The following is a 24244-nucleotide window of genomic DNA, read 5'->3' as shown; positions in this document are numbered from 1 at the left end:
AAGCTGGTTTTTAATAGTTTTTGAGTCAAATGGGAATGCACAGCCTGATGTTTATGAGGCTAAGTATGAGTGAGGAATATCAGGGGTTTTTTTTTCCTTGAGTGATAATTTGTATCTTGTCAACATTTTGGTTTGGTAAGCCAGGCATTATCCAAGGCATTAGAGGTCTGTTATAGTTAGCACAGCATCCATCATTTATCATCCATCCGACACATTAAGTTTGGTGCATATGTGTTCCTACTTCAGACTCAGAAAAGAAAATTATTTCCCTGCTAAGACATGGCACGGTTTTCTTTACTAGTGAGCACACAATTATTCTAGAAATCAGTAACAGCTCTTGAAATCAGTACACACTGTCACCCATCCAGGCTCACTGGGAAGTGTTTTCCTGTTCTTTATTCATACTTGAAGAACCTCTTGTGGTATCACCCCCCAGCAAAATGTATTTCTAGTTTGCAGAGCTGTGACCTCAAGGAACTCAGTGGCCTGGTTTTCTGTCTGCTTGTCCCACTGACTTCAGTGCGATTTGTGCCTTCCTGGTGACCTTCGTTTCAAAAATGGTGGTTTTAAGCACATGAATTAATAAAAAAAAATTATTGCCATGGGAATCTGTTTTCTTCTAACACAATAAAACAAACGAAGCCATAGCTTTGCTAACCCTTAGAAAAATCTGAGCTATTGGGGTGAAAGAAGATGTTCTCACCCTTGACACTGAAGTGCACCACACACACGCCAGAACTTGTTCTACAGCTTTCACTGACCTTCACTTGACTGCCAGCTCCTTCAGAATTGTTTTGAGTCATTTTGTTACTTGGATTTCTAAAACGTTTTATCTAAAGATATGGTAGATCTGGACTGAGGGGAAGATTCTTATGGGAGACCTTAACTAGTATATATAATTTCTTTTTCTCTTAGATAGTATATTTCTATTCTAGCTTAAAAATGCTGGTTTCTGCTTAGTCACAAATTTTAGACTGTTATGGGTTATTAGCAGTCAGCTTTAAAACTTTTGTCATATTTGAATCCAATGAGAGCTTGAAATTTTGTCTTTTGAATTATTAAAATTAATTCTAAAGCAGTACCCGTGTAATTTCAAATTATTGTAAATTGTTAACCTTTTATCACTGTTGGTGTGGAAGATTGTTATGAGTACAGACTGTCAAGGCAGTAGAAGCTCTTACTGAATTCCAAAGAGGGTAGGTGTTAAAATAGATGTTGCAATTTTAGATGAAATGAAAGAAGGAACCAAACCAGGTTTTCCTTCCGTCTCATTTACTTTGTTCACTAAATTAAGTTATTTTTGCTTAGTTGCTTCATGTCCTGACATATTTTTCTTGGAGTCAGTTGATGTATCTTCCTAGAAATAGAATTGCAATATGAAATAAAAGTCTCTTAAGATTTTGCATTGCATCACAACAGTTGGGACCTCACCCTTGCAGGGAGGGAGGACAGGATCTGTGTTACCAGTTATTATAGAGTCTGTCTCAGGACTGAGATTATGATGTCTTTCTGTGATGGAGAAAGCTCTTACATACTTCACAGAAAAATGAAAACAAGTGTGTCTTGTACATACAGATTTTTATAATTTTTGTAGTTTTTAATTGCAGTGTTTATCCCAGGCTTTAATTAATCCATTAATAAATTAATTACAAAGCTTTGTGTTCAAAATAAAATCTATTCAATATTTGCAACTTTGATACTTCAGTCTCTAGCCACTGGTAAAAGTCACTAATAAAACCAAGAGAAAGTATTTTTAATTTTTCAGTCTGGGTGAAACACAAGTAATTATTTAAATAATCTGTTCAATTTTCTATCACTTGATAAAATTTCAAAGAATAAAGCCTTGTTTCCATATTATTATACTAACTCCCTAGCCTCCTCCAAGTGATTACTGTAGATACTGAGCAAAATAAATGAGCAATATTGCATAGCAAAATCTACAGAGTCATTGGGATTTTTTAAAATTTACGTCAAATGCTTCACCAGGGTCAGCGTGCTACTGAGCTGGGTAATGTCAACTGCATGGTGTCATGTGCTTTGAAAATTATGAGTGAATGGATGATTTTAATAATGGCATTTTATGTATTTCATCTGTGTTCAAATACAAATTTAGAAGTAAGGGAAGAACTAATGAAATCTGCCCTATATTCAGTCTTTCCCCCAAAGGAGATGTTATCTTCAACACACAGGGTTGCAGTGACCACATCAATGCGACTTTGATAGCTGAATATAAGAAAGCCCTTCAGAAGAAGTGAAACTTAAACACAGACCTGAGCTGGTGGGGGGAAGGGCTTTGAGGAAGAACATCAGAAAAGCTGTGACTTTTACAGGGAGATGATGCATGCATGTGGCAGGATCTCCTCATCACAGGAACCCCAGGGCTGCAGTGCTGGTTTCTCTCCCAGGGAGCAGAACTGGGCCCAGAGCAGTTCCCTGGCTGGAGACACCTGATGGCTCTTCCAGGGTGCTGTTCCCGTGGTGCCTGTGAATGCCACAAGTCCTTCCCACCCCAGGAGAGTGCACATCTCCTGTTCACCATGCCACAAGTCCTTCCCACCCCAGGAGAGTGTACATCTCCTGTTCACCATGCCAGACACCATGGGATGGTAGCTGGAAGTGGTGCTTCTCCCCTCCCACACCAAGGGTCTTACACTGAAAAGCTTAGAAAAAGCTGTTGGGATTTCATGATTTGGTCATATCTAAGAACTTTCTGAGAACTGTCTAGAACTGTCTAGGCAACAGCCAGGTGTTCATTTGGTTTTCCACTGAAACTTGCAGGAACACTTCTTCAGCTATGGTTTTCTTTCTCTGTTGTTCAGCTTGTGACTGGAGGGAAGTACAGAAATGTTTTCCTGCTCTGAGTGCAGTGTGCAGAGGAACCCTTTGCATGTTTGCACTTTCTATTTGGTCCCAAGTCCTAGGAACCTGCTAAAACACCAACAATCTGGAAGATAATACTGGTTACTGATGCTTTGATCAGAATTTCAGAGCTCAGATTTAATTCCTTAACCTCTGTATCCTTGATGCCCCAATAAATAAATATTCAAATGTTAAATATGAAAGTGTTAAATCTACAACAAATAAAGTTCTATACACTGTGTATTCCTGATATGTGATACCCAACCATACTCATGGTGGTTATTTTACAGGCAAATGTTTAGTGAAAATGTTACATGTATTTATTTCTTAATCAGAAGACAGGAAGAGAGCATGGTTTATGAAGAATATACTGATGCTGTAAGATAAGATAAAAGATAAGACTTGTACAGAGAATAAGAAGTAGCCTAGAAAAAACAATCTTACCCTGTATATGCAGACAATGTTGTGGATTTGCTGTATGTTGTATTTTAGTTGCAACTAAACTTCAACACATTCTGGGTGTCAAATTCCCACCTGCAATTTAAAGGAACTCGAATAGTTTTAATTTCCTGTCTTTAACAGTTGTATTTTCTTGCTCAGTTTACTGTTTCACTCTAGGTGCAGTTTCACTGTGTTTCTAAACTGAGCCTCACAACTGGATGGTTTTCAGCCCTGAAGGGTTGTGACAGTGGAGCGTGGGCTGTGTCTTCTCCCCTCACTGCAGAATTAGTGACTCTGGCTTGTTAAATGCTGGTGTAAGGAAGACTGGACTAATGGTGATTAATCAACTACACCATCCTAAGTGTAGTTTTGGGTACAAATGAAGTGGTACCTAGGGGACAAAATTTTCATTAATTACTTTGATGCAGTGGCTATGATAGATTAACAAAAGTAATAATACAGATGACTGAGATCTCCTAACTTTACATCAGAGCCCCCCTGCTCTTACAGTCAATCAGGTTGATAGGCTTGAAAGGTACTGTGAGTTCAGTTCTGATCAGTAACATCTTGAGGTGCTTTTTTATAGGGCTACTGTTATGCAGTCCCTGTTTGAACAAACACTGCCAAGTTTAATCCCAGATGTAAATATTTTATCTAGGTGCAGATGGCTGTGCAGCCTGCATAATTTAACAATGTCATGTAATGAATATTATATTTATGTGTTAAGATACTTCTCCCATTTTTTCTGGCCTTCCAGCAATTATTTCTGATCTATGGTTGGTATACTGTTGACTTGTACTTCCATTTCTTTCTGCACTGTGTGTTTTACAGTTGTGTGCTCCAGCTGATTATAACTGCAAAGAAGCTTGTACAATATTTATAGGTGCAACCTGAGTGTTGACTAGTTAGCACTGTTGTATTATCCTTTTAGCTCTGTGCTTTGTCTGAAAGTGTAATGCTTTAGTTGGATTGCACTAAAATGTATAGCTGTTCAAAGAAAGTTATTCCTTGTATTTGAATTTGGCAATTAAGTATTTTGCTTTGCAGTAATTCTAACGTGACCAGTAATTGTTTTTTACAATAAGTCATTGAAGACATTAATTATGTAAAATGAATACATTTTCATTTTGTCTGGTAGATTAAGAGCTATATTTAACTGTGAAACTTTGAAACGTGGCAGGTGTCACACAGATGAGCAATGCGGATACAGCCTGCAAGTGAAAAGTTACTTGAGCAAAAACTTGAGCCCTGGAAAACAGAAATGGGTCAATCTTAGGGTGCCTGGGGTCATCTTTAGGCAGGAAGAGAAGAGCAAGCATTAAATTAACATGTTTGTTCTGCTTTGTATGATGGAACACCTTGGATTTAGTCTCAGTTCCCACAATAATTGCACAGTTCTGAGTCCTTGGTGTTTGTGTGATGCCCTTTTAATAAAGTTCCTTTTCCTGCAAGGGCCAAGCTCAAAACCTGCTTGGGCTGGAGGAAGGACAGTGGCACCAAACTGCTCCCCAGGGCAGAATGGATTGCAGTGGGAAATGGAGGCCTGAGCCCTGCAGCCAGCTGCTTTCTCCGAGATCACTGAGGATGTGCCCATGCTTCTGGGTCACACTCCTTAGCAGTGTTATTTACTCTGGACTGCAGAAAGGCACTATTGGGACACATGAGGTATAAAACCACAATTAAAAGATTTACCAGTATGGATCTTCTCCAGCCTTTAAACTGCATCTCTCCTGAATATTTTGCCCTTATTCAGAGGCAGCTGACAGTGCTTGCAGCTCCATCTGTCAGCCACAGTAGACTATTGGTCATTGTATTTATCCAGGTTCCACCCAGCCAATGTCCCTTCATTTCTAGAGGACTGAACCAGGTTCTGTGTGCCTGGGAGGAGAATGCCTTTGGCATTGCCATGGGGCTTCTCTGAGCTGCTCTGAACTTCCTCACTCTTCATAACTTACTGCATGGTCTTTTTGTCAGTCCCTTCCTAGATCAGCCCTGTCTCTGGTCTCTCCGAGTTCTAGTGCAAGAAGATTTGATATCAAATTGAAAATGGAGGTGGATTAAAGCATGTCCCAGTCTGTTTCTAGAGGAACTTAGCACAGTAACATCTGCAGTGTTAACAGCAAATTAACTAAACCAAAAATCACTGAATTCAAAGGGGCAAGAAAATTGTTCCATCTGTGCATTTAAAAGAAGGGATGTTCTAGCCCATGTACTGTCTGACAGTTATGAGTAAACTCTGGAGTAAATAATCATACTCATCCTATTGGTTTTTCTTTTCCAGAACAGCAGCTCAGTAACTGTGCCAGAAACACTGTTGTTTGTTTCAACACTGGATGGAAGTTTGCATGCTGTCAGCAAGAGGACAGGAGCAATCAAGTGGACTTTAAAAGAAGGTGAGCAGGAGGTGTCCTGATGCCCTCTACTCAATAGCAGAAATAACAGTCAAATTAATTGGCAATTCCAACTGTTGTAAGATCTGGAAAATACTCTCTTTTCTTTTTTAATTTTGCTCTTGTTCCAGAATTAAGCTACAGTGTTTCTAGAGTCATGTTCATAATTTCACTTGTAGGTATTTTCCATGTGAGTGTTTTTAGGGTTTTGGGGGTTTTGTTTGGTTGGTTTTTTCCCCTGGATATTTAAGGTGTGGTGGTATAATTGGTAGGTGTCATGTTTTATGGGAATGACTGCAATATAAGCAAGCATAGAACAGAATAGATGTGTCAGCTTGTGGAACTGATGGCAAAGGGATTGCAGGATTCTGTCTCTGGAATACCCTACATTCTCTGGTGCAGTGCATATTGTGCAAACCTCAGGGATTTTTCTATAACAGATGTTTAGGAACACACAGTTTTTTAAATAAAAGAGCTGCACTTGTATAAAGTAATTTAACATTGTTCAGTGACTGGAAGTAATTTTGTAATTTTGATTGTAATTTTTCATCAAGACAGAGCAGAACTAGCTCTGTCTTGATGAAAAATTTAGTATTTGTAAACAAAATTAGCAATTTTTTTTTAGTGGGACTGTGATTATGTATGGCAGAGGTGATAGTAACACCTTCACTTCTGGAAATAAATTAAAGGGTCAAGTGGAAGGAGTCAGTGACAGCATCATTCTGTCCTCTGTTTTTAAACCTGTCAGTTTAGTAGGTGAGCTGAAGTAGTGGGAAATGGATCGTGCTTATCTGGTGTCTGCATTACCAACCAGTTGTTCTTCTTTGTAAAGGCATTTGTATTTGAAAGCAGATCTATCAGACAAAAAGTTAACTTTTTAAATGAGCAAAAAAGGCTTTTGTAGCTCTTAGAGTAGAAGGGGCTAAGCCAAGTGTTTTCTTGAAGGATCTTGGTCTTCTCCCATCTCCTGTTTAAATTTAGCCCCTCCTTTTCCTGAACAGCCCTGCCTAAAAGCAGGTTGTCAGCTTCCCAATTTAGTGCTGCTGTAGGCTAAGAAGAACTTGCTGGTCTCTTTGTCATTCCAGTGACACAAACATACCCTGCCCAGTGCTAGTCTAGAAGGGTATCACAACTGGCATTGCTTTGCAGCCACACTTTATAAGTGGCAAGAGGTTTTTTGAAGAAGAAATGAACACACTTTGGTAACAAAAAAGATCTGGATCAGAGTGTGTTGCTCAAGGAACTTCCCTTGTTTAAAAAAGAATTGTTGCAAAACTCTTGTTGGTTCTGTAGAACTGCCAGACTGGATAATCTGGTTTTATGGAACTTCTTGTTTCCTCTCTGCTGCTAACTTCTGCATCTTATGTACAGGAGTTTTGCTCACTCAATTTTTGCAAAGCACTTATTGCTCCTTAGTTTATTCCTGTGTAATAGGGCAACACACAGGGGTCAATGAAAGAAGAATTAGTGGGAGGTATCAGTGCTCCAAGGTACCTCCTGAGCTAACTGAGTTAAGTGGACATGGAACAAGGGCCTATATATAAATTGGTGACTGAATTTGTAATGGGAGGGGGTTTATTTATTTTTGCAAATCTGTATTTGTTGGTGGTCACCCTGTGGGTGGGAGGCCCAACAGACACGACAGCGTTGGAAACAAATGAAAGCCCATTCAGCTTTCTCTGCTGAACCCCTGGAGAGACCTAATAGTGCAGAATTCATTATTAATATTAGTGTATAAACACAGTAGTTGGGTGCACTGTCTGTCAGCAACATGCTGGTGCTGTAACAGAGACTGCCTGGCCTGCACTGCAAGCAGTGCTCCTGCAGGTGCCATTTTACCCTGATTACAGCAGATAAGCCATGTGTTGTAGCTCAGGTGCTTTGAGAAGTTGTGGAGGTCACCTGGAGCACTGCAGAGGCACTCACCAGGAAGGGAACATTTTATTACTGCACTTGAGCAGCAAGGTATTTAACAAAGGGCAATTCAGGTACATTTTATTTTCATTAGGGAAAAAAAAAACAAGGCCATGTTCATTATCAGGCAGTGCTTAAACAAACATGAATATCTTGCTATGTGTGGCTTGTTTTCATTTAGCACTGAAGCTTATCTTAGGTGTGTGGAGTAAATGAGCCAATGATTATCACCACAATAACATGTTTGGGTTTCCTTCCTTCATGCAGTGCTGGCAAGAAAGGCAGTCAGAATAGTTGTGCTGCCCATAAAGCAGGAAAAAATTAGGTCAGTTAGGAATAGGACTTTCCACTGCCAGAAATAAGCTGTGTCCCTGCAGTTATATGTGATGAGACTGTGGACTTGTTGAGGGTGCTTAAAATCTTCATTTCCTTTTGGCTTCAATGGGTCTTGTTCTCTGGCAGCTCTCAGGATTTTTCAGTGAGCAGGTAGCTCATGCTGCTCATTTCCTGGGCCTTGGAAAGTTGGCAAATGGTTGGAAAGTTTAGAGAAAAACCCATGTACCTCCTCGCCTGTAATTCCTGAGAGGCACCTCTGCTTGTGCTGTGACCCCACACAAAGAGCTGCTGTTGAAGGCACCCCTTGGAAAGGCTGTGGCTCACATTTCACAGCACATTTCACATTGCTCTTGGTGCCACCCCTGATCAATACAAGGAGCTGTCAGCCCTGAGTGACAGTGGGACAGGCTCCTGTAGGCTCCCACATTTTCTGCACTTGCCACTAGCAAGGTACTTACTCAGCATCCTTAGTAAGGTTCCTTAGGATGAAACCTCTTTCCCAAAACTGATGGAAATAAAACAACTTCTGTCATTTCCTGCAGACCTCTTTGAAAGGTACAGAGGTGCAGCACTTCAGATTTGTGTTTAAATGCAAGTGGACAGAGAAAGAGATGGTCATGAGAACCTGTTGGCAAGGCAGAATCTGGAGAAAGCTTTCCTCCTTCCTGTCAGACTTCATTTCACAGTTCTGATTTCAGTGTGAGCTTTAAGACTGTGATTTTAAGACTATGCTGTTCCCTCCCATCTTTGTAAAACTCACCTTGTATGTCTCTGTTAACTCAAGAGCTGTATTGAACACAAGATTGAATTTGAGATGCTAAGGCTGCAGTGTTTCAAGCTGTACTCTTGGGCAGGGTGTTCCTCTGTTCTCTCTGTCCTCTTACATTGTTCAAAGGATCTCTTTTTTTTTTTTTTTTCATTCACCAGCTCCTTAAAAGCTTTCCCTTAAGAACTAATTCAAAGTATTTTGCCAGAAAAACATTTAATATGTGCAGATTTGGATCCCCATTTAGAGCCAGTAGAAATTTTGTTATGATCTTCAGTTCTTTCTAGCAGTCAAAAAATGATGGTCCACAATCAATTTAAAAGGTTTTGATTTCCAACACCTCACTCATAACGTAGATTTTAGAGGGCTCTTATGATAAGACAAAGGGATAAAGATTCTATCTATCTATCTATGGGATCCAATATACAGATTTTAAAGGGCAAGTCTGAGGTCTGTAGGTCCTGCTTTAGTAACAGTGGTTTTTCCCAAAAAGAAATAATATCAGAATAAATAATATCAAGAAATAATATCTTTGTGCATAGTTGTACCTAATAAGGATTGTCAAAACAGAACAGTTGTAGAACAGTGCTGTTGTCAGCAAATTTCAGAGCACACTTTGTGTCTCTAGCCTCACTTGCAGTCCCTGCAGCAGCAGATGAGGATGGGTTTAAATTGGCCCGTTAGCCCAAACCTTGTGGTAGGGCCTCAGGGCAGGAAACCGTTTTTCCAGCTCATTCCAGTGGGGCAGTGACTTAGTCACTGTTTCAGCCTCCCACTTCTCCTTTCCAGTCATTGGCTCTAAGGGCACACTACAGTGATGTCAACATGCAACTTTATCTTTATCTTTATCTTGTATGTTAAAAATGCTCAGAGTTTGGGCAAAGGGCAAATTTATCTTAATTTTTTTACATTATTTGTGAAATATGGAGAAAAGTTAAATGCATTATATTTAGTGTATGGGTACAGTTTCATAAGGCTTTTTTCCATATATGTATGCAAAGTGTGGGTCAGAACCATCTGAAATGTGTTGCACACTTCTGCCCACTCACAAATATATTCTGGCCATGATGCAACCAAAGCTGGATTGGGACATCTGCCTGCTGCCAGGTCAAAATGTTCGTTTTGGGGAAGTGGAATAGAGCCAAATAATTTACCAAATTACTGGGCAGACATTATGTTAACAGGTTTCTAATAACTGCTGTACTTGTAAACAAACACTTGGAGTTCTAGAATAAATCTTTATAATGTAGGATCAATCTCATTTTAATTTTTTTTCTTAACAAGGTTATTTTACAACTTTTTGCTAATAGAGGCTGTGTTACCAGTTCAGGAAGCTAAAGCTTGTGTGTGCTGAATTGCAGGTTTTTAATGTAGGAATCAGTAACATAATCTGCCTTAGTGGAGGCTGCAGGAAAAAAAAAATTGGAAACCATTGGAAATATCTATAGAAAACTCAGTCTTCTCTCCAGCACTGGAGATATTTACAGAATGGTGTCCTGCTTCCTAACTCACCCCCACCATGCTCCAGAGTTGTTTGGACATTTGTTTTCTTAGTCTAGAAGTGGAAAAAGCTTTCTGTAGGACCTTGCAAGAATTTGGCTTTTCCCTGCTACATGGATGGAAGCTTGAGGAGAGGGAGATGTATTTTTCAGTTTTATCACATTTTCTGTCCAGCTTTCATTCCAGTACAGAATAGCTCTGCTTTGTTCAGGGGTTGTCACTGCTGCTGTTGGTATTGGAGCAGATCAGGCCTGTTAGAGGGACTTTCCCAGCTACAGGGAGCTGCAGCCAGGCAGTTTTGAAAGCAGTGAGGTGGAGCAGTCCCAGCATGTCAACGCTTGAGTGGGGAGCAGCTGGAGAGGAGGACTCAGACTTTTGCAAGAGCTTTTTCTGTTTGACCCCTTGTGGAGCAAGAGGTGCCTTCAGTCACAAGAGGGCTCACTCTTTTACTGCTCTGTGTTCAAGCACATGAAAACTATTGTAAGAACTGGCAACAATTAATTCAACTTGAGATTCTCTTTTTAGCTCAGAGCAAGTTCTTATTTCAAAACAAACTTTGAAACAGAGGTTGGAACAGGTCCCAAAACACACGAAAGTGAATGTGAAGAGTTTATTGTCTGTCTTCAAAGGATCTGTCTCTGCAGAGCCACAACCTGGGTTCAAGATCATAAAAGTGTTAAGAAAATGAGAAAATTTACATCACCTCACTAACTAAAAATGTAGAAAAATGGCTTTCCACAGTCTGTCTTTCCAGGTGGATGGTGCTAGTAGTGACAGGAGCATTCCTTTCACTTTAGAAAACTAACTCCTTCATCCTTGTGAAGAGCCTCATGTGGGCAAATCAATCAGAAATCCATAAATGCCTTCTAACAATTCACACACAACACTTCAGTGTGCAGGAAGCCATCAGAATAATCAGTGTTTTGGCTCATGTGCCAATAAGTACCTAAAAAATTGTTGCTGCTTTGTCATAAATTCTTAATCTGTTCTTTCTACCACTTTTTTATCTTTGCTCATAAATCGAGTTTCAGTTACTAAGAAATCAAGTAAAAGCAGGAATTTTTTCATTTCTGATGAAGAACATGATGTTGAAGACATGGTACTAAAGAGAAGTTCAAGGACTTTCATGACAATGATGCTTCTGTACACACTGAACAGTTTGGGATTTGCCATGAGAATCCTTCATGTCATCTGATAGGCAGCAGTGCTTCAGAAAAACACTGCAAAACATAGAGACATTCATGAGACCTCTGGCATTGTTTATTAAAGTGTAGAAGACATTGATTGATGACATTGGAAACTGCTTTAAGTGACACTTTCCCAACAGCTTTCAGAAATATAAGCTGAGGGATAAAAGCTCAATGCAAATAATCATTGCACATAGAGATGTGTGTGTGTGTCCTTTCACTGTTGTGATACTGTGTGGTCAATAAAACCATGCAAAAATTCTCAGATCTTTAACTGGAGCAGAGGGGAGTGCTTTATTTTGGTTAATAAAAATAGATTGCCCAGTTTTAGAAAATTAAATAAAACCAAGCTATTGGCCCAAAAATGTTTTACTGTATTACTACTCCCCACTGTATTTTCAGGAGAGAGAAGGAGCTCTAGGGAAGCATTACTAACCAGGCTCTCCTGCAAATGTCAAGGACAAACCAGGATCAGTTGCTAGAAGACATAATCTACTTTGAAATTTCCTGTAATTGTTCAGGTTTTCCTGGGCAGTGTTTGAAAAGCCCCTGAAATACTGAGATATTTGAGGCAATCCCAGTCTGTGCTGGTCTGCTGAGGTGTCCTGCCACTAACAGTGCAGTTAGGAAAGTTGGAGATTTATTCAGATTGTAGTAGTTTTACACTGTAATTTCATCTAACAACTTCACACCACCATTTAATTCAGAGAAGAAATAGTTCTCTAATTAAAATTAAAAGTTTCTGAGGATTATTCTGATAATAATCTATTTATGTTAGTTAGTCTTAACTTTAGCCCAGGTTGACTAGAAAGTGATTTTATAGAAAATCTGCATTGTTAAAAATGAAATAATAAATATGCAGTCACTTCAAAAAGAGGTTGTGCAGCTTTGTTACTCCTAGTGATCATTTGAGGGCATTTTTAGGAATAGGAAGGAGTTGCCCCAGTGCTGCTGGTGAAGCTGCTGTTGTCTCACAATAATCACTGGCACCACAGGTGAGAGTTTATTTTCTTACCATGTAAGACACTCTCTGTGTAATCAGTTCTTCAAGAGACTTACAAAGTTTATTTGGCTTTTGCCTTTAGCAATGCTTGTAGCATTTGCATTAAATCTTACTTAACTGAGCCAGGTGTCACTTGTTCTGATTCAGATGCTGTTTCTTTCACAAAACTGAGCATTCCCTTCCCATGAGGCATTTGTCATTACAAAACCTCTTGCCTTTGGTTTTTTAATCTCTTCTTTTAGGTTATTTCACCCAGATTTAGGGATACCCTGAGTCCATAAACTTGGTCTCAGTTTGCCTTTAGTAGCTCAACCCAGCAGCTCAGCTCAAGTCAATCCACTGTATATGATGGGCAAAAATTGCTTTTTTCTTGTTTTTCCCTAGGGATGGAGAGCTGATGATGTAACTCACCATGTGTTGTATTAGATATTATAAAGCTTGTGGAATACTTCAAGCAAACACTGAGAAATAATTGACATATAATCAATGAGAGGGGCGTCCCTCCCAACATATCCTGAAACCAGTTTCTTCACACAAGGGATAGAAATGCATTGCTTGATGTAGTTAATGCAAGAAAAGGTCTGACTAAGCAGCCTGGTCTGTAGAGACAGATACAGAAGATGAGTCACTAAGCTCCTTTGTTCCAATGGTAATTATTCTTATGGCCTTTGATGTGTGTTTGGGTTCTCAATGAATTAAATGGAATTTATTTTGACATCTTTGGGAGCGTATCCTGGAACATTTTTTAGGCTTGATGAGAAAAAAATTACATGTAGTTATATACTGAACAAAGCTGCTCTGAGAGTGTTTACTGTTGTAAGAAGAAATCAATGAAATAAAGATAACTGTACTGTTATCCTCATATCCTGCTTTCTTTCTGTCTCTGGCATTAAATGTGTTTCTTTGGGTGGCTGCTGCTTTCAGCTGTGTTGCAGCCAGGGATCTGCTTGGTTGGGGGTTATGATTTTTTAATCCATGTAAACCAGGTCATCCTTGCAGGCCATTGCCAGCTCTGGTGTGGTGCCATGCCCTGCAGAGTGGTACAGACTCTGTGAGCCCTGGGTACTGAGCCCTGAATTTCCTGTTCTTGTCTTGCTTAGCTCTGCAGATACCCCAGGACACTCAGGCTGCCCAGAACCTGTGCCAGTTTCCCAGTCAAAGGCTGTCAAAACATCAGTATTTTTGTTCTCATTTCCTTCCTGTTGCATCATGATGTTTGCATGGAGACAGAAGAGGTGAAAAACACTGTTTGCTTGGTCATTTGTCATCCTCTTACTCAGACTCCTTCCAGTGGAGTTTGATTTTCCCTGTGGAAGTGGAGATACTTAGAGGATTGCATCCTCTTGCCTTCTGAGGTATCTTCTGCCAGTATACCATTAATAAACACATGTTTGTCTTGGAAATTGTAGAGTAGGTCTTATAAATCAGGATACTTCTGTGGTGCTGGCATCAGGAATGAAAATCCTGTGATTCTGTAAGCTCTCAGTAATTTTGAGGTATTTAGTGTTGGTAAAACTGAATAAAGGACTTCAGAAGACTTTCCCAAGTGCTTTGTAGTTCCCATTTTATGAACCAAGTTCCAGGAACAAGAGGAGGCTGCTGAGAGTTTACTTTCAAACTGTGCATCAGCCTTTCTAAAAGGAGCAAGGTGTTGCAGGCCTGACTTGATCCTGTATCTGGTGAGTTCAAGGGATTGAACTGCTAGTATTTTGACTTTTTCTTTTTCTGTGTGTGCAGATCCTGTGCTCCAGGTGCCGATCCATGTGGAAGAGTAAGTCTGTTTCCTTTGACTCATTTACAGCTTGTTCGATTTCCACTGACGTCTTAAAATTTGGTTTAATTTTAACCAAACCCATCTGTGTTCTAGACAAGCTGCACACCTTGCAGAATGCCATTTAAGGTGGCATGGGGAACAGATAAGAGGATAGAATTAGCTACATACAATAGCTGAGAAGAAACATCCTGTCTGCAGCCTGTTCTCTGGAGCCCTTGCTGGGTTTGGACATCAGGGCTGTGAACTGTGCCAGGGGTGGCAGGTGGGAAGTGACAGAGCCAGGACTGATTCTGGATTCTGTACTTATCCCCCTCAAACAGAGACTTAAACCAGTGAAACACAGGAAACTACAACCACCACCACAACCAGAATCTGCAAATGACATCCTCGAGCTGTGAATTCAGATTGCTCCCTGCAGCAACCTCACATTTAGCTAATAAATTTGGGACTTGAACTTTGTCTCTGAAGTCAGTGATGACATTCTTTTTTTGATGATAGAACCATAGACAGTAGGGTTTGAGTTTGTTTGGAGGTCTTTGTGTAGTTTGGGTGTAGGGATCCCTTTACCTCTCAAGTTTACTTAATTCTGGAAACTCTTTCATCGTTTCCTGCCTTCTTATGCTCTCTGGTTTTGTTTATTTGTTTAGGTTTGTTCTAAATCTGTGTCATTTAAGAGCTTGTAGGTTAAGTTTAAAAGCTTTCACCTGAGTCATTGCCTGCCACATTTGGATCTTTGTGCATTCAAATACATTAGTGGTCTTAGGTTTTATCAGTTCTGAAACTTCCCTATATTTTTTAATTTTCACAGTTAATAAATTAAACTTCAAAAAATTCAATGTCAGATGAACTTCTCTGTAAAGCCAGCAGTGACCACAGTTTCTTTCCTGCTCTCTGAGAAGCACAGTACATTTTTATCATTTATAATTGCTGCTTAAATCCTAGGCCAGCATTTCTTCCAGACCCAAATGATGGCAGTTTGTACACACTTGGTGGCAAGAACAGTGAAGGCTTGACTGTAAGTATGTTTTTAAATTCTCTCCTAAAAAATGCCCCAGTCAACCTCATGCCTTTGCAGAAGGAAAACATACTTTTATTTTGTTAGATAAGAATGTTGCTACCTTGAGATTGTCAGGAAGGGATTTCTACTTGAAAATATCAACACCGCGTCTTGTCCCCATGTACGAATTTTCTGTAACTTGCTAAAATAATGATAATTACAAATAAAATTTATGGTTTGTTATCCAAATTCTGAATAATCTCAGTGTGATTTGATGGGAAGGTATATCCAAAATAACATTGATCAGATGTGTCACTCTCCCCAAACACATTTCTAAAACCATCTGCCAGAAGCAGGATTAATAAATGCTCGGTGCTAACCCCTTTAGAGGGGCTTTATAGTATTTAGTAAGCAAACAAAAATGCTGAACCTTTCAAATTAGTCACCAATCCATGTAGGCTACAGCTACTGCTTAATGCTTGACTTTCATTTTTAAACTTTGTGGTGATACTCAAATAAAATGTTTGGCCTTACTACAAGAACTTTTTTCTCAGCTGCTATGATTTCCCTTAGGAACTTGGGCATTGTTAAATATTTTAGTATTTACTCTGGCTGAATTCTCAGGTATTATAATAATAGAAATAACCAATGCAATTACTGCTTGTTTGTTTTTCCCCTAGAAACTTCCATTTACTATCCCAGAGCTGGTGCAGGCATCTCCCTGTCGCAGTTCTGATGGGATCCTGTACATGGGTGAGCTCAAGTTTTATCTCTTTTACATTGCAAGATGTTCAGCAACTACAAAATGTAGAGACTCCCAGACAGACTGAAGGAAATAGGCCTTATTTTGGGTATTAATTATGATCTTTCATAAATCTTTTGATAACAGAAAATCTGATTAATATAGAATGCAGTTCCTGTGTAATGATTAAAACCAATTGGTTTTCCTGAAGGAATAAACACCTTTTCTTAGCAGTGAGATGCCTGGATGGGGATTTTTTGTTTCTTGAGATGCAGTCTCTCAACAAAATATGACTTCTACTTAAAATCTTCTTATGATTATAAATGGCATTGACTGCCTGATAATTAGAATAAAATTAGCAATCCCATTTCACCACAGTTAGACATCCTCCATTGTCTGACATACAGTCAGTTCATTTACAGTACAAATAATAAACTTATTGCTCACTGTCCTGACTCATTCTAACTGCAAATGGATTTGGGAGGAGAAAAGGAGAAGAAAGGGCAGCTATTACTTATCACAACAGTAAAATATGTGAAGATCAGAGTGAGCTTAGTTTCTAAATCTCTGAAGGGCCAATGCTCCTTCTGGTTCTCCACTTCAAGTCTTGCCAGTAAATGAGAGAAAAATGTTTATTTGAAGCTTCTAAACATGCCATACATGTAATAACTTCAAAGAAATTCCTAAGGCCATGGCTCATATAGTCTCGAGTGGGATGTTTGGATTACAATCCTTAAGCAATTCGTAAGGTGTTGACCCTCACTTTTTTTTTCCACCTCCTGTCTATCACCATGAGCACTTCAGTCTCCTCATCTGAGAGCTCCTGGGATCTGCTGCACTCAGAGCTCTGTTAGATTTTATATGTGAAAAAAATCATTCAGCCAATAGTACTTACTCTTCTAAATATTGTATTTGGGTTTGGGGTTTGTGGTCAGTATTTGGGGTTGGTCAGTAGTGCTAAATGACAAACTTAAGCCTGACTGTGAAAAACTGTTTTATTAAAAATGCTTTATTTGTGCTAAGTCCGTGAGTCTACTAAAGAAAAAGGAAGACTGAAAAGCTGAATGAAAGTGCAGTTTTCCCAACTGAATGGTAATGTGACTTCAATTATGATTTCAGGTAAAAAGCAGGATATTTGGTACGTGGTTGACCTCATGACTGGGGAGAAACAGCAGACCTTGACTTCCTCTTTTGCAGAAAGTCTTTGCCCATCAACATCCCTCCTGTATCTTGGGAGAACAGGTCATATGCTTTTTTTTACTGTAGTTTAAAAGAAAATTCTGATTTTTAAAGTTTAGGCTCATAACAAATGACCCTGCGGTCAGTTCAGGTTTTCAAGTTCATTTTTGGAAAAACTTCTCTGAATTATGATTTTAGACTGTACACAGAACAATTATTAACTTTACCAGTTAGTGAGCAGTGAGATAATGTTTTTTAAACTTTGGCAATAGGTCCATTATTCTTTTTGTTGACAAGGTGGCATTTGTATTGTAATTAATGATGTATTCCAGTACCAGCAGAACTGTTTGTTCTGTAACATACAGCTTTTAAAAAACTGTTTAAAGAAGATGGAAATAGAGCAGATCCACTGACATCACAAGTGCAGTGTGCTAAATATCTGGTAAAGTCAGACCAACACCATGGAGGTGCTGACTAGAAACAGGAATAAGAGTTACAGACTTGTTCTTTAACCTCTCTATCAGTGTGTCCCTTTACATGGGATAGTGTTGGGAAAAAAGGAGATGCTGACAGCAGTGAGTGCTGTGGTGTTTGAGGAGTGTCTCAGATTGGAGAAGATTGATTCTATTCTCTCATAGGTTTTTTTGCTTCACAGACTGTATATCTTTTAACAGAGTACACAATCACAATGTATGACACCAAAAAGAAGGAGCTGCGATGGAATGCCACCTATTTTGATTATGCAGCTACTTTGCCTGATGAAGACATAAAATACAGTAAGAATTTAATTGCTTTCTCCCTCCTGCAATGGAGTTTTATATATAGGCAAAAATATTCTGATTTTTTTGTGTGGTGCATGTACTTCTGTCCATTTTTATCCATCACATACTGCAATATCTAAAGCCTGTTAGGTAGCTTCAGGTAAATTGAGTCCAGCAGGCTGCAGCTCTTGAAGGTGTGATTCCTTAAAATCAGTGAGAAATGGCAGGAGAGGCAGCAAATCTGAACTCTGGTGCACAACCTGCTTGCAATGCTCCTGAATGGCAGCTGGACTTGTGTCTGCCCAGTTCTGGCCAAGGCTTTGCTGCTCAGCTGCTGTGCAGTGAAAGGTGTGGTGGTGACTGCACTCCAGAGCTCTTCCTGTGCATTGTTAAAGCTGCAGAATCCAGGGAAGCTCCACACGTTTGTGCATTGCAGAAATGTCCCACTTTGTGTCCAACGGGGACGGGCTGGTGGTGACCGTGGACAGCGAGTCCGGGGACGTGCTGTGGATCCAGAACTACGCGTCCCCCGTGGTGGCCTTTTACATCTGGCAGCGAGAGGGGCTGAGGAAAGTCCTGCACACCAACGTGGGCATCGAGACCCTGCGCTACCTGACCTTCATGTCCGGGGAGGTTGGACACATCACCAAGTGGAAATATCCCTTCCCTAAGGAAACGGAGACCAAGAGCAAACTAACGTGAGCCTGAGACTCTGCTCTTCTCACTGTCCATTCGACAGCTTTGTCATTAAACACGACAGTTAAGGCTTGTGCTACAGGTTGCAACATGGTGAAACGAATGCATAAAAGCATTTCTGGTTCTTCAGATGTTCTTTTATATAATATTTGATCTTTTAGTCTGTAAGGTCAGAGACCAAACCAAAAAGTCTTATAAACTTGGGAAGTCTATATTCCTAAGTTTTATCAGATGTTCTGTGTTGAATAGTTTCTCACAATGAGGAATTAAATTGGTTTTCCTAATGTGAAGCCTTTCACACTATAAAAATGGTGCACAGCATTTTGGCAAATGCCATTTATTGAAAAGTGCAGAAATAGGACATGAGTTATGTCAAATGAGTGATGGTGCTGTGAATAATGAACTGACAATGCTTTCATAATTAAAAAAAGCACTTCACAGTACAGCAGTACTTAATTTTACAGATCAAGGCTTTTCAAGATACAAATACTGATGATTTGGGAAGCTCCTGCGTTGGTTCTGCAGGGCTGTGCTGCCCAGGTTTTAGCTGAGATGTTCACACATCCATTTGCCTGCTGCTAACAGTGACTGTGTTTCTGCAGCCCAACCCTGTACGTAGGGAAATACTCCACGAGTTTGTACGCGTCGCCCTCCATGGTGCACGAGGGAGTCACTGTGGTGGTGAGTGGGGAGCTGCTGGGTGGGAAGTGTCTTTCTGAAATGAGTGCTTCCCTGGGCTGGGAAGAAAGCTGGAAATGGAATTGTGCATAAAATTATATTAAATCGGAAAAGAAAATAAAACACTGAAGACTGTACATCTACAGAAATTTGAGGAGTTTTAGATTTTTATCAACAAATGCATAGCAAATTAATTGTTTCCTGAAACAATTAAAAACCACAGAATACATGACCATACTTCCAGGATCATTTCCAATGCTGCAAAGCAATAACTGCAGCTCCCCAGGAACTGGGCCAGGCAGGCTCAGCAGGAGCAGACCTGAGGTTACTGCTATTGTTGGTGCTTTGTGGTTCAAGTTAAAATTGCTGGTTTGTTCATCAAAGTAACTCCCCACAGACAGCTCATAGTTCTGTTTTGCTCATTGTGGCTGCCAGGTAGGCAATACAGATCCTGCTTAACTGTAGGGGAAAACAAAAAAAGAGTAATCTCATCTCCCAGGCAGCATGTCCCTGAAAAGGTCCAATGTCCAAGGTTGTGGCAGCAGCTGCTGAGGGCGTTAATGGCCGTGTTTACTCACAGTGACTTTGCTGCCAGTAATCTTTGCTTGCCCACCCATTTTGACCTCCAGATTTTAAATTTAGTTGCCTATTTAAATATTCTAAGGTCACAGTAACAGTAATTGTAACAGGGATCTCTCTGCAGCCCCGTGGCAGCGCCATTCCCTTGCTGGAGGGTCCAAAAACAGAAGGAGTCACCATTGAAGACAGCGGCGAGTGCGTGATCACACCCAGCACCGATGTCAAGTTTTCGGGCAGGCTGAAGGAAAAGCACAAGCTCAACTACTGGAATGACTGGCTGCTGATAGGTGTGGGAGGCCCTGCCTGGCCATAATTACTGAATTCTAGGAATAGTGTCTAATTTATCTCCATTTACATATAAAATAATGTGTTATATATCCACCTGCATTCTGTTTTTCCCAAGGCTCCTCCTGCCTTATTCTGTGACAAGGTGAAATGCTCCATGTGTGGAAAGTGATTTATTGCTTATTTGCCCTCTCCCTCAGAGAGGAGTATAGTAATTTATCATTTACTGTAAATACTGTATTTGGGTCTGTTTGGATTTCTTATTGTGCATGTTGTTACCTTAATCCTCATCATATGGATCAGACAGTCATGTTTTCTCCATTTTGTAAATGGATTAAAACACAGAGGCTGAAGGTAATGTTTATTAATTGTCAGCCTGTCCTGTGTGTCCCAAGTCTCTGAATTTTGGAATTGAATTTTCAGTGCATTTATAATTTTGCTTCAAAAATGAGGAACTGTCTGAGGTTCAGTTTTAAGTGATGACTGGTGATAATTGAGTGATGTATGTGACAGGAGCTCTGGGGCAGGGACAGTGTGCGACTTTCAGTTTTTTAAGGTGCCATCTTTCTCTTCCCATGATCCCTTTCCTTGCTAATAGCCTCTCTCCTGCATGTCAGGCAGTTCCCTCAAGCAGTTCATGTTCCCCTGCAGCTCTCAGTGGCCTCTGCCCTCCATTTTCCCTCTCCTTTCTCTTTCCTGCTCTATACATGAGCATCATGTTTTGTGATGTTCTCACTCTGCAGCAAAGTTGCTGCAATCAAGAATATCTTTCCTAAAAAAGGACAACTTTCTGTTTCAATACATGTGTTTTATTTAAAGGGCACCATGAAACACCATTGTCTGCCCCCACGAAGATCCTGGAGAAATTCCCAAGCAATTTACCAAAGAGGCCTGAAAATGTGATTCCAGCTGACTCTGAGAAAGCCACGATTGAAGAGGTTTGTGATGAGAATAATTCTCTTACTGCATGAGAGAAGAATATAAAGGAGTGGAAGTTGGGGAAGGATACAGGAGGAAAATGCATGGAATTACTTCACATTTTTTGTGTCAGATGCTCATGTACTTATCACATAGAATCACTGGTATGAGGAAGTGTCATTCCTTGTTTCAGAGTTAGGGCTTTCTGCTGCATTGTTTTCCCCACATGCAAACTTTGACTTTGGTAGGTTTAGAAATGTCTAAAAATGATGTAGCAGAAAGGCTGACTAGGAATGCCTCATTACCCACAGAGCTACTGAGCTAACAGAGCTTTCTTTGCCTCAGGTCATTGACATTGTTGAAGGTTCCTCAACAGAAGGGCCTCCAGCTGCTCCAAAGGAGATGGAGGAGACCCCTGCTCGGCCCATCCCGCGGCCAGAGGCTCCAGTGGACTCCATGCTGAAGGACATGGCCACGATCATCCTCAGCACTTTCCTGCTTGTGGGCTGGGTCGCTTTTATCATCACCTACCCAATGGTAATGCTGACCTGGCTTGATGTGCTTTTGAGTGTTGGGGGCATGAGGAATGTTGTAGAGCCCAGAAATGATACAGGAGTTAGTGACACACTCCAGGGATATTTCCCTCTTCACAGATGTGCACTGGGGAGCAAAGGCACGAGTTTGACTTAACAGGGATTTCTCTGGCCATATGTGCCAGCTCTAGAGAGGTTTTCTTTTCCATCCACCAGTTGTGGTTCTTGTAGGTATTACTCTTTTTGGATATGATCACAGCACTATTGGCTTTGCTCCTCTCTTCCTCACCTGAAACCACCATCAGGTTTTCCAAGTTTTGAATCAAAGCCTTTATCCTTCTGTGGTTTAAAGACTCCTGGTCAACCCAGAAACAACTTTTTGTAACCAAGCCATGTGATTTCTCATCTTGGCAATGGAAGTCCAGAATGAAATAGAAATTGTGAGTGAACGTTCCCCAGCCTGTGTGGTTGGCAGGGACAGGGCAGGAGAGTTTGGCTCCCACCTTTTAGGAGTAGCTCCCCAGAAGCTGTAGCGTTCCCTTGCGTGACCTGACTGCCAAATCTTCACTGAGGTCCTTTCTCACAGAGCGTGCACCAGCAGCAGCAGAGGCAGCATCAGCTGGAAGAGAAGATCCAGCTCTTGCAGCAGCAGAAGCTGCCCTTTGGTGCTCCCGGTGAGCTCCCGCCCGAGGCAGATTTCCTGGACACGTCGTACGGCCGGACAGAGAGCTCAGCTGCCAGCACCCCAAACCTGTCCCCCCGAGCTTCCAACCACTCTGCCTACTCCAACATCTCCACATCTGATGTTGGGAGCTGCCTCTCCACTGAGCAAGAAGAGGGAGGTAAAGTTGACTCAGTGTGGTTTATTGTGTTTCTATTCCCCACTCTGTGTGATGGTACAGTAGAACAGTTATTGATGATACTTCATAGCTCAGCAAGATGAAAAGAACCATTCAGGCTGGGCCCTGCACCTCAGCAGGATTGTTGCTTTACAGTAACAGCCAGCTGTGGCCTTGTGCTGCCCGGGGCAGTGTGTTCCTGTCACTTGCAGCCATTCCAGGGAGATACTCATTTAAATAAAAACACATATTAAGATGGTTAACTGGACTCAAGAAATGGGGATTAGGCAGCACAACCTTCCTGCCTGGTCTTCCTCTGCACGCATTGTCCCTTCAAAGGCTACTAAACCCACTTCCATTACTCTCAGCCAGTATTTCCTAAACGCAAGATCAACTTTTAGAAAGAGTTTGGCTGCTGAGAACCACTCATTTCTCAGAGCCATGAGCCATAAGGTGTGTGTAAATGTGTTTAGATTCTTGATGTTGGCTCATTGGGTCACCACAGACTATTTGCCTACTCAGAGTAAGTACCAACGTGGACATGTTCATTTCTTTTGATCATATGTGTGTTAAATTTGAACATGACCTAAAAGACTTTTACAGACTGGCCCCAAGGTCTGTGCAGTTTTAAAAGGCTGCCTTGCCCCATCCTAAACCAGTGCTTGTTTTTCTTTTCTTGTTCAGATGAAGAAGCAAACCGAGTGATTGTTGGCAAGATTTCCTTTAACCCTAAAGATGTACTGGGACATGGTGCTGAAGGGACAATTGTTTACAGGTAGAAAAGAATGTGTGCACTAAACAGACCAATGTTGTGTTTGAATTAGGTCCTTTTAATTTGTTTTTTTATAAAAGCCCTCACATCTACTATGAACAGAAACTTTTTGCATGTGTCTGGAATATTTTCATGCATTTTCTTCACCAGCAAAAACTACTTTGCTTCCCTAAGAAGTGTTTACTGGCCAAATGTACCTGTTTCCAGCACAGGAATTGCTTTCATTGGCCTCTACAATGGCTTCTGTTGTCACATTTTCGGAACGTGCTGTGGCTCCAGAGTGTGAAGGGTTGTTGTGCCTTCCCTCCCTGGCTGCAGGGGCTCCTTTGACAACCGTGATGTGGCAGTGAAGAGGATTCTCCCCGAGTGCTTCAGCTTCGCAGACCGGGAGGTGCAGCTGCTGCGCGAGTCCGACGAGCACCCGAACGTGATCCGCTACTTCTGCACGGAGCGGGACCGGCAGTTCCAGTACATCGCCATCGAGCTCTGCGCTGCCACCCTGCAGGAGGTGACCCACGGGCCTGGGAGCATCCTCCCCCTGCAAGGCCTTCCCTTCCCTTGGGCTTCAGCTGCTGAAGTGCCATTTACTCCCACTGTCACCTCTGTGACAATTCCATGTTCCTAGAACAGGGGAGTTTCCAAACCTGTAGAAAGACATCCCTAACCCTGGACTGATTTATGGAGAGAAGCTGTTGTGCTTTGATTTTTAACTTCTTGTGAAGGACTCCCTTCTAGTCATCCTCCCTCTCCTACCATGCAGACTTTGAAGACTGTTCTTCTTTCTGGAGCACAGTCCTATACAGAATTCTAGCTCTGAATGAGACTTTAGAGATCATCACCTTCAGCCAAAAAAAAGGTCTTTGCTGTGTCTTACCAGCTAGCACAATTTATCCATTTATCTTTTAGTGGGTGAAGTGCATGGATTTATTATTTATGCAGCTTCTAAGCAGTGCTGTGGCTGACTCTCCTGGTTCTCTGTTGCAGTATGTTGAGCAGAAGGTCTTCAGCCACCATGGCTTACAACCCATCACTCTCCTGCAGCAGACAACGTCTGGGCTGGCTTACCTGCACTCCCTGAATATTGGTAAGAACACC

At 41.0% G+C, this 24244-nt stretch overlaps 1 protein-coding gene across 1 annotated transcript in view; it reads left to right on the top strand.

Moving 5' to 3' along the window:
- ERN1 (endoplasmic reticulum to nucleus signaling 1) overlaps nucleotides 1–24244 on the top strand; it is a 32236-nt gene that overhangs the window by 3487 nt on the left and 4505 nt on the right. Inside the window, exons 2-16 of the mRNA XM_036394462.1 lie at nucleotides 5582–5693; nucleotides 14134–14167; nucleotides 15113–15185; nucleotides 15848–15920; nucleotides 17029–17151; nucleotides 17763–17864; nucleotides 18286–18547; nucleotides 19148–19226; nucleotides 19927–20089; nucleotides 20907–21025; nucleotides 21351–21542; nucleotides 22125–22380; nucleotides 23062–23152; nucleotides 23468–23657; nucleotides 24134–24233. Of these exons, the coding sequence (XP_036250355.1) occupies nucleotides 5582–5693; nucleotides 14134–14167; nucleotides 15113–15185; nucleotides 15848–15920; nucleotides 17029–17151; nucleotides 17763–17864; nucleotides 18286–18547; nucleotides 19148–19226; nucleotides 19927–20089; nucleotides 20907–21025; nucleotides 21351–21542; nucleotides 22125–22380; nucleotides 23062–23152; nucleotides 23468–23657; nucleotides 24134–24233 (1969 nt within the window). The remainder of the gene's footprint in view (nucleotides 1–5581; nucleotides 5694–14133; nucleotides 14168–15112; nucleotides 15186–15847; nucleotides 15921–17028; nucleotides 17152–17762; nucleotides 17865–18285; nucleotides 18548–19147; nucleotides 19227–19926; nucleotides 20090–20906; nucleotides 21026–21350; nucleotides 21543–22124; nucleotides 22381–23061; nucleotides 23153–23467; nucleotides 23658–24133; nucleotides 24234–24244) is intronic.

Source organism: Molothrus ater, chromosome 19, assembly GCF_012460135.2.
Source record: "Molothrus ater isolate BHLD 08-10-18 breed brown headed cowbird chromosome 19, BPBGC_Mater_1.1, whole genome shotgun sequence".
Lineage (NCBI taxonomy): Eukaryota > Metazoa > Chordata > Aves > Passeriformes > Icteridae > Molothrus > Molothrus ater.
The sequence above is the reverse complement of the archived record's forward strand: the minus strand, read 5'-3'. Positions and strand labels throughout refer to the sequence as shown.